Source organism: Lolium rigidum, chromosome 1 (assembly GCF_022539505.1).
Source record: "Lolium rigidum isolate FL_2022 chromosome 1, APGP_CSIRO_Lrig_0.1, whole genome shotgun sequence".
NCBI classification, from domain to species: Eukaryota; Viridiplantae; Streptophyta; class Magnoliopsida; order Poales; family Poaceae; genus Lolium; species Lolium rigidum.
Window position 1 is genome coordinate 338,162,931 of NC_061508.1, and position 10,136 is coordinate 338,173,066.

The 10,136-nt window shown below is 41.7% G+C and overlaps 1 protein-coding gene across 1 annotated transcript; it reads right to left on the minus strand.

Moving 5' to 3' along the window:
- Positions 1-482: 482 nt before the first annotated feature.
- LOC124684448 (ABC transporter A family member 8-like) lies at positions 483-8,880 on the minus strand. The gene is made up of 18 exons (XM_047218757.1): positions 8,835-8,880; positions 8,019-8,431; positions 7,744-7,820; positions 7,494-7,638; positions 7,173-7,292; positions 6,950-7,077; positions 6,673-6,837; positions 6,369-6,531; positions 6,163-6,288; positions 5,984-6,067; positions 5,382-5,752; positions 4,102-4,302; positions 3,678-3,787; positions 3,492-3,576; positions 1,476-1,604; positions 1,293-1,398; positions 1,106-1,194; positions 483-1,014 (listed from the first exon to the last, which is right to left on the minus strand). Exons 1-18 carry the CDS (start codon positions 8,864-8,866, stop codon positions 715-717), a joined length of 2,844 nt encoding a protein of 947 aa, XP_047074713.1. The 5' UTR covers positions 8,867-8,880; the 3' UTR covers positions 483-714.
- Positions 8,881-10,136: the final 1,256 nt, after the last annotated feature.

Genomic DNA, 10,136 nt, shown 5'->3' on the forward strand with positions numbered 1-10,136 from the left:
CTCATCATATCCATATATAATTCACCATGAAACTCTACCCGGTAAGTGAAGTTTTCGGTACAAATCATCTAAATGTCAAGGTGCTCCAATGGATTTTATTGTTGTAAGAAGCATTTCCTTTTAGAGGAATAGTCTCATGTCTATTTCATACTCTTTCACACTATTTTGTTTGTCTTATGTGTTTTTCTAATAGAGTTGGGGGTTTAATGCAAGTTCATTAACTTTGTGTTGCGGCTACAAGCAATGGAATCAATGATCGATACGTTACTCATGTATTCAAACATATGTAACTAATTTGAATCTAATGATAGAGAGAAAAAACCCCGCATAAGTCAAACTGAAGTGCAGACACAAATAATTTAACTTCTGAAGCTATCGTACCATGGGAGCGGATGATGCCAATACGTTTGTTATCTAGAGATGGACCAAGAAGTACGCATGAAAGCAACAACACAACAACAGAGAAAATAATGCCAACAGAAGGAAAAGAAAATATGTACTAGTATTAAATAAAGAATAAAAGCTTGTTTTAGGTCCATTTTCTGATTGTACACATAAGCATATACATGTTGAACATAATAATAATCATACACATACAACTACAACTACCTAAAAAAGGGGCAAGCAAATACAAGTCGAGCAAATCATTGGCTTCACAAAAGGAATTTCTACCTAGTGGACAGGGAAACATCACAAGTAGGATCTTGCGCCAGGCTAAGAGAGTTGGTCACTCGACTGCGCCCCTGTGGCGACGTTGACAAACACATCTTCCATGGTGGTGTCCGCGAGGCCCCATGCTTGCACTTCAATTCTCTTCTTGAAATTCTCCACAGTCATGAAGACATCTGCAATCCTAACTTCTTGCTTCGACAGCTCATATTTCTGTGTTCCTGACAAATGATATACCTTTCTTGCATTTGGCGAGAGCTTAAGTACCAAATTCTCAACCTCGTGTTCGAACTCTGAGGATGTCGTCATCGTCAGGACATAATAGCCTCCATATCTAGCTCTGAGCTGCAATATGGATTTCCGATTACTTGATGTAAACAGCAATGTCACGATGTATCTTAAATTATGGAGGGGAGGTTGCAACATGATCATGTACCTCTTGAGGCCTTCCTATGCATTGGAGCCTTCCATCTACCATAATACACAGCCGATCGCAGAGAGCTTCGGCTTCTTCCATGGAATGGGCTGCAGACATGCTAAAGAGAATCAGTGCTCTAATGCTACCATGGAAGATGAAACTATGGGCAAACACAAGTGAACAATGGTTATATGTTGAAGGTTACTCGTAAGTATGATTGCTCTATCTTGCTTTGCTTGCTTCACTGCACTCCAGAGACTCTTCCTCGAGGCTGGATCCAGTCCAGTACTGGGCTCATCCATGTACACTACCTGAGGTGCATTTATGAAAGTATAAGCATGGATTTATAGGTGGCTGAAGAAATAAAAGATGATGTTGAAAGCTATACTTTAGCGTGTCCAATCAGTGAGATTGCGACACTAAGACGCCTCTTCATGCCACCGCTGTACTTCCTAACTTGCTTATCAGCAGCACCACCAAGAAGTAAATTTACACTTCTTAAAGATTCTTCAACAGCCTATAAATTAGTGTCATTCCAGTAAGTTTTCTGTTCAGGTTTTTATGGAACTCCATAGAACAAATAGGTTTATCTTACATAACTTATGTTAGAGTACGTCATGGGCCTGGGCCCGTTAGTCTTATGGTTTGCTTGGGGGTCAAGTAAGCGTTGCTTGGGAGTCAAGTAAACCTCTCTATATATGGAAAGGAGATGTATCAATCTAATCAAGCAAGAATTAAGAAGGAAATCCCTTCTCTCTTGCCACCGGCCGTGGGCAAGGCCCCCGGCCGGCCTTCTCGCGCCCTCGCAGCCCTCTCTCTTCCTCCCAAACCCTAGCAGCCACATAACACTTGGTATCAGCTTTCCCGGGTTCGATCATGTCCAGCCCTCCACCGAGTTCTTCCCACCCGCCGCCGCCGCACTCCGACGTCCCCGCCGTTCTCTCCCCGGCGGAGATAACCGCAGCCCTCCGCGATCTCACCACTGCTGTCCAGGAGATCCGCCTCTTCCTGGCCGGTCCCTATGGGCCGCCGCCGCCGGCAGCGCTGCTGCTGTGGCAGCCGACGCTACTGCTGTCGTCTCCGCCACCCGACGCCGGGCTGCTGCAGTCCCCGCTGCCGCTGTCCACCATCTCCGGGCCGGGCCCTACCTCAGCGCCGGTGGTCCCTCTTCTCCAGCAGCCGACCGCCTTCTTCCCCACCGGGACGCTACAGCAACAGCAGCTGCTGCCGCCGCCACCAACGCCGCCGCTGCAGTCCTCACCGACGTTGTCCCTGTCGTTCGGTGGGCAGCTGCAACAGCAGCTGCCGTCGCCACCAACACCGCAGCAGCGGCTGCTGCCGCCACCGACGCCGTCCCTGCCTTTCGGCGGTGTGGGAGCGACCTTGGCCCCGGGCTCTACATTGACACAGCCCGGGATACCCTTCCACCAGGTCCGTTTCTCTCCGTCGCCGTCACCGCTTCCGGCTTGGATCGCTATCGGCCACGTGTCGGCGGCGGTGAGGCTGCAGGCTGCTGCGCGCGGCCTCCTAGTGCGTCGGCGTGTGCGGGAGATGCGTGATATGCAGCTCCTCCAAGTTGCGCTTCGTTGCGCAACGGACCTCGATCTCGTCCCCTGCGTCGGGGATCTTGGGCGTGCGGCTGTTGTTCCCGCGGGCAGCGACCTCAAAGTCTGCACCATCAACAGTCATCCGGTGGGGAGAAGGCATGGTGTTCCCGACAGGAGCGCACCGCGTAGCACCACTGCATTCCGCCGCCGGCCGCCGCGCGGGCTCCTTTTGTCCCGCTGGTTTCCATGGGATCCAGGTGGCTGTATAGGTGCACGTCCGACGGGCGGATGGTGTCCACTTTATTTTCAGGGGTCAACAATAAAGCGTCTCAGTCTATTTCAGGTTGAGAGTAATAAAACAAGCCGAGATGTAAAAGGCTCGTTTTTATGTGTTAGGGTTGTGTTGCATCGAGTCATGGTTTGTTTAGGTTGCAGCTCGAGGACGAGCTGCATGTCCAGGTGGGGTGTAGTGTTAGAGTACGTCATGGGCCTGGGCCCGTTAGTCTTATGGTTTGCTTGGGGGTCAAGTAAGCGTTGCTTGGGAGTCAAGTAAACCTCTCTATATATGGAAAGGAGATGTATCAATCTAATCAAGCAAGAATTAAGAAGGAAATCCCTTCTCTCTTGCCACCGGCCGTGGGCAAGGCCCCCGGCCGGCCTTCTCGCGCCCTCGCAGCCCTCTCTCTTCCTCCCAAACCCTAGCAGCCACATAACAACTTACTAGGTGAATACAAACATAGTAGAGAAAGTTAAGAATTACAAACAACATATATAGGTTTTATATGTAGATCATTTCTTGGATTCACCTTAGATATTATGCTAGTGGGCTATGAAATTAGTGAACCGGTACAACTTACAAGGTCCAAAGTAGAGCCACTGAGACTCTTCAGGCGACCATAAAATTGGAGATGTTCTCTGCCAGTCAGCATCTCCCAAAGCATACTGCATCCCAAAACAGAGACAGCATAATGTGAAAATGAGAAGGCATTTTCATGAACTTGACCACTTAGAAATTATTTATAACAAAGAGGTACATATCCTACTCATTCTGTGGGCAAACCCCCATGCTGTTGTAGATGTTATCCATGTCAGTATGTATGCTGAAATCCTGTACAAATGCATTCCCTGATGTTGGCTTTGTGAATCCAATCATCTGTCAAGCATCAGCAAGAAAAATGAAAGTTACTATTGGATTAAGTCATCCCAATTAACCAACGATACTACTTAATTCGGAACTTTGAGGAGTTCATTTAGTGATTTGGTAATTTGATCCTGAAGAAAGCTGGTTAAATTAACCCACAATAAACATGAGTATACAGAAGATCACAAAAAAAATCAGTATGGATAAGATTATAAATTATGTGTAAAGGAAAAATGAATATTTTTTAACAGAAAGGAGTTTTTCACATTGTAATAGAGTTTGGAACTTTAGATATAGCATATCAAATAAGAGATCTGGTGACAAACCATGCTAATAAAAGAGCTCTTGCCAGCTCCATTAGGACCAAGAATACCCAAACACTCTCCGTATGGTAAAGCAAGTGATAGACCTCGAACAGCATGCTTATCAGGGTTGCCATCCTTTCCATGATATACTTTCTTGAGATCGTCACATATAACAGCATAGCCACTATACCGTTGCTGTAGTACTTGATCAACAGTCTTCCTCTGTGATTCCACCATACCAAAGTAATATGTCAGAAACATATAAAGTAGCAGGTGACATCTTATATGCATGTTTATTCATACTTAAAAGGTAATACTTTTCCATACAAACAAATTGCACAAATTGTAAAAATACTTCAGAATGATATATGTATGAATTTGCGAAGGATTTGGATACAGCCAATTTTGATCTTAGGTTAACATGTTAGTGCAGAGCCGCTCCATGTTATCTCTCTTTTTTAAATGGTTGATTCATGTATCGACCCTATGCGACCCATGATGTAAACTTTTGTAAGACATACTTTTCAATAATGCAATAGACGTCGCATGCATCAATTGATGCAGAGGCTGGGACTGCGGTTTTTCCATTTTGGAAAAACAATGTATGAATTTGCGAGGGAACCTGCAGTTTTGTGGCACGGGTTCAAAGAGAGATGTGAAAATGTGGATCTCTTTGAAAATTGGGATAGGTGTAAGTGGCTTTTGAACAGCTCTGGGGTTTTCTCTGTAGACTCTCTGTATGTAGCTCTGAAAGCTAATCAAATAAGAAGCCCCTTCAAGAAGTTATGGTCTATAAAAGTACTTTTTTTAATCAAGGTTTTTGTGTGGTTTCTGTTTAGGAATAGCAATTTGACTAGAGATAACGTACTTAAAAGAGGGTGGTAGGTACTGAGAAATGTTTATTATGTAATGAGAAAGAGTCAGTTGATCATTTGCTTCTATCTTAATAGTGCGTACGTAAGTTTTTTATTGGTGTGGTTTTGAGCTGTTTTTTTCCGGTATAACACAAAAGAGCTTTGCTTTTCATTTTATTTGAGCTTTTGTTGGCGATGTCAGAGCAAAGTTTCACTATGAATCTCTGATATGTTTCCAGAACCCGAATGTACTGTTTTATCAGTTTCATGCAAATGAAATTGGGGAAAGTGCCCCTACATTAGAAAAAGAAGGTAATTGTTATAGTTCAGAAGAAAAATAATGGAACCTTACAGGTAATTCCAAAATTTGAAACTACACATAGAACAAGTGAAAGTTGGAAATTTTAACTATGTGCAGGAGCGATGAACTGTAATATAATAACTTACTTCTTCGATAATGTCTAGCTTCTCCATTTCTACATGAACATCATTAGCAGGCCTATCGGCTACTTCGTTAACAGCTATCTTTCTCCAAGTGGGATTCTTCCTTAGAAGACGTTTGACTATAGAAATGGGACTTGATCTGTGTCCAACTGCAGCAGCATGGTCAAAATAATATGCAACAGGAAGCAAAACCAACCACTCGACAATAATAATGATCAGCACATTCCTCATTCCATTTGATTCATCACTTAGATCACTCCATCGCATGCCAGGATTTCCTGTTTCCGAAGCCCTAATGGCATATTGGCTAAGCTCATATAATCCTCGGTATAAAGAAAATGCAGGTATTATCTCCAGAACTGTAATCCAATGTGCTGCAGTAACACAAGAAAATATTACACAATAATTTCATCCTGGTTTACCACAAGATCATGAAACTGGAATAGACAAGACTGTGTCCAAAAATGGATGGTATATATTTCATCAGAAAAATGGTATTTACTTGCTAAGGCATGGATAAAACTATAAAAAAATCTATTAACAAGTTAATTCAACTTTCAATAATTAGAAACCTAAAAAAATATTTCAATAATCACTGAACTTACATGGAAATTTTCCACCTTCAATAAAATTGCGAATAAGAGATCCTGCCATTAACCCTGATCCAAATATGTACAAGTATGCAATTGCTGGTATAAATAAGATAAGAATCAGAAACATCACACATCTTTCAGCACTGAACAATAGGATGCACATGGAAATAAAATGGCACAATTTTTTATACCTTGAGCAGTATTAACTTTTGAAAAGAATGCTGCAGCTAGGAAGGATAATACAATCTGCAGGTTAATGAAACTGAAGAGGAAAACAAACTGGATACTGTAGTCGTTCTCCTTGAAAAAACTTAGACCTTCAAAGTAACAACTCATTAGATAAATGACTTGATAACTACTATTTTGTTCAAACAGCCATAGTTGGATAACTTGTTACCTATGACGGATCCAAAAATGACAAACAACAAAAGATACACTGTAGACAAAGTAAGGAAGTAGGCGTAGTAGATAATCCAGTAAGGGCCGTTCCCAAGCCCGTGCATTTTCATCATTGTCCGGAGCTTTTGTTGCTTCTCGTATACAAGGTATGTCAGCATAACCTGCATTACAACTCAAGAGGTTCAAACATTGCAGCCCATTTACTCTGTGTAACTTTCTATGGTATGCTAGATATCCTGTTATATTCAATCCAATTTCTAGTAATAAAAAAATGAATTATTGTCAACTCTGATACCACTTACCGGGAAAAGTAATGCGACAACCCATTCAAAAAAGAGAGGACCAGCAAGAGAAGAAAAATCAATCGTCAGACGAGTCGCTTGCTTAGGCATTTCTTTTGAGAACTCAAGCAACATTTTTATGCCTGAACCTTGACCTTGTAGAAATTGGAGATAGGCATTTGAGACCTACAAATATGTCAAGCAATATGTCATTGGGGGATTGATTTTTGTATCTCAGCGGGCTGATAATTAATAGTGATGACTCAGTGTTGTTCTCGATGAAGAACATGGAACTCACCGCATTCAGTGATCGTGAAACACGCAGAAGTCCGAATGGCATTGGAATATAAGAGATATTCTGGTAAGTCGAGTTATAAATTGCAAGCACATTGAAACGCTTCTCATTTGAGTCCTGGAAATCATAGGCTATAAAGCGGAAGTAGTTAGTGTTACAGGTGCGTTAATGCCCACATGTAATGAAATAACAGTAATGTAGGCATGGAGAAGGAAAGGTGCCATACCCATTGCAACTTCACTTATCCCTTCCCCAGTTTTCCCTTTCCGGTAACCCTTAAATGTCTCCGCATTGATTGTTATTGAACTATTCCGCCACAAGGGTAGACCTTGAACACATTTTATCTCTGCTAAACGAAATTTGGAAATTCAGATATGAACCTTTTAAACCAAACACTCAGAAGAGGCACATAAATTATAATACACAGAGCATCATTGAGGGAATGCATAGAAGTTGTTGGTTCTCGCGAAATACACAAATATTGTAATAATTATGCTAGACCATTACAGTGAGAAAGAGAAGTAGCAATAGATTATGCAAACTTTACCTTTGTGAACATTAACAGCATCAATGGTAGTGTGGACCGTAACTGAATCCATGGGCTTGCATTGAGATTGAAGTACATAAATGGGTGCACCCGAGATAAAAGCAGGATCAATGAAGCCCCTAGAAGTACCTGATACATCTGTCCCCTGAAATTACATGATAAGAAAACAAGTTTCGAACTTTCGACCAGCAGTTTTCCATACAGAAACAAACATAGAACTAGAAGTAGTAGTCTGGTTATTTTAACTTACAAGGAGAAGAGTAGATATGCTTGTAAAATCAGAAATATTTGTAAGTGGCGAGTCTGTGAACATGTTCTGCATGACACCTGTCAAACAAACAAGCAAAACTGATGGTTAGACAAATATGGTATATTAAAAAGAGTGTGCTATCACCCTTATTTCCGTTGTTGATGTGAACAAAGAAATTAGTGTACAAAACGCGAAAAAATTCTTCTAATTCCAATAGGCTAAATGACTTTGGGGGATTAAAAATATGTAAATTATACATATTACAGATTACTTACTAGTAGATAGACTTTCATTTGCTCCCGTGAAGGGAATACTGGCCGGGCAGGATTGTGATTTTCTGCATGATGCATCCGGAAGGCCTGTGAACAATTTAGAGGAATCCTGGATGGCACGATACTCGGGGCGGGGCACTTGCAGGAGAGTAGGCCATTCTGGAGGATTTGGTATAGGGCAACTGCCAGCCTGATCCAGTGTAGAGTACTGAATTCCGCACACATTTTGGCACGGAACTGAACCGTTCACATTAACACACTTGCAGCCACACTTGTATTTTGGTTTGTCCAACAAATTGTTGATGACTCGTTGAAGGATGCTGAGCAATAGACAGAGGTATATCGGAACTATTATTAGCCGAATGGTTGCCTTCCTGTTACGTTTCTGCAAGATGATGAAACATGGCCTGACACCTCTTAGCACGAGCCCAGAAATCAGCATATAATTACAGAAACTAATGTTGATTGCCCGCAAATGGACCAAATTTGGCCGCTTCAACAGCAGATTTCGGCAACTTCACCAGAAAAAAAAAATCTCATTCACAATTCCGTACTACTACCTCCGTTTCGAAATATAGCTTTCTACTACAAATGGCTTATATTTGGGAACCAAGGTAATAGCAAAAAACCTAACCTTTCATTGCTTATATATAAGCCTACGACGTCAAATCACCAGATAACAGCAAATCTATTCATAGTTACTACTGCGAACAGGAAAACCTATCCGAGTATTTCGTAGCTGGTACCACTGCGAACCCCAAAATGAGCACGAAAAAAAAAACTGAAGAAAATGGAACAACGGACGGGCATGGATCAGACCTGGAAGATGAGATTTTTGCGCAGGAGGGCATTGGTCTGCGAGGCGAAGCTCGGTGGCCTCGATGCGCCACCGCCAGCAGCAGCAGACCCGCCGCCGGCCGAGGAGGGCTCCATTTACGGGGCAGCAGTTCTTGGGGTTCTCTCTCCCCCCCTTTGACCGAACTTGGGTAAATGGGCACAACTCCACCATTAGCCGTTAAGTAATGAGGGGAATTTATATGGGGCACTGCCCAGAAGATGCTTCCCGCCACAAAAGACTATTTTATCTTGTTTTCAACCAGCTCTCCTTCTTCGCAAGTGCATCGTTGAACGTCCAAAGAGGTTGGAGGGAGTATTACTCTTCAGCGGAGCATCCTCGTCCTAGTGTGGAGTATCAGTTTTCCCTCTATTCATTCCAACGTGTATGAGTGCGATACGATTTAGAAACCTATTATTTCTTTGTTTTTCTAGGGGTATAATTTCTTTGTTTATAGTTTAACGTTGGATGCTAAACTTAGGGGTGTGCATCCCTATGGATGTACAGTACAGTTTTTGACTTGACCAAAAGAAACTTCAATTTCAGAGCCTCTTTTGTTTATATGAGTTTCCAAAAAAAAAAAAAGTTGTGAGTGAGCACCATGACCGTGCACATCCACACTTTTTGGACTTTTGCTTTTTCATATCTCTTAGGCTATACAATATATGGATTTGAAACTTTGCAAATCACTGGAAAATAACAACTAAAATCGGGAAAATAGCTCAGATATTTGTATGATTTTATATTTTAAAATATCTAAAATTTAAAAGAAATTCTTTAAATATATATAAATTCATAATTTTTTTGAAGTATTCTTCGCATATTCTAATTGTTATGTTTCAGTGATCTGCAGAATTTAAGTTCAAAAAATGTATGATATGAGGGATAAGAAAAAGAGAATTTTTTTAAAGGGAAAAAGGAGTTAATGCAGATCTTGATGCACCTATGAACAGCGCAGATAAAAGTCCGCACTTAGCACCTGCTTAGTAAGTCCCCTCTCTTCCAAAAGAATGTGCTTTTCCTGTTTTGTGCTTCTTGTGGTGTAATTAAACCTGATGTTAATACATCTCAAAATACATTGTTTGTTTTTAGATCTCACAATGCATTGTCTTAACATTTATTTTTCATACTACTACATTTTTATGATCCTATGAATCAACCCTTGGTGGGTCCACGTTTACTTGGAGTCATGGAAAAATCTATGCAAATCTTAAGGATCTTGGACTGTCAAATTAATGGCAGTGTGTAGTGTGCATGCTAGTGTGGACTGTTCTACGTGTGTAGTG

What these genes read in the sequence shown, in the direction of transcription:
- LOC124684448 (XM_047218757.1), bottom strand. Translation starts at nt 8,866, where the DNA reads ATGCCCTCCTGCGCAAAAATCTCATCTTCCAG. An exon ending in AGCTAGACATTATCGAAGAA is followed by an intron (nt 4,303 to 5,381) that starts GTAAGTTATTAT and finishes GTGGAATCACAG; the next exon opens with AGGAAGACTGTTGATCAAGT. An exon ending in AGAGCTCTTTTATTAGCATG is followed by an intron (nt 3,788 to 4,101) that starts GTTTGTCACCAG and finishes GATGCTTGACAG; the next exon opens with ATGATTGGATTCACAAAGCC.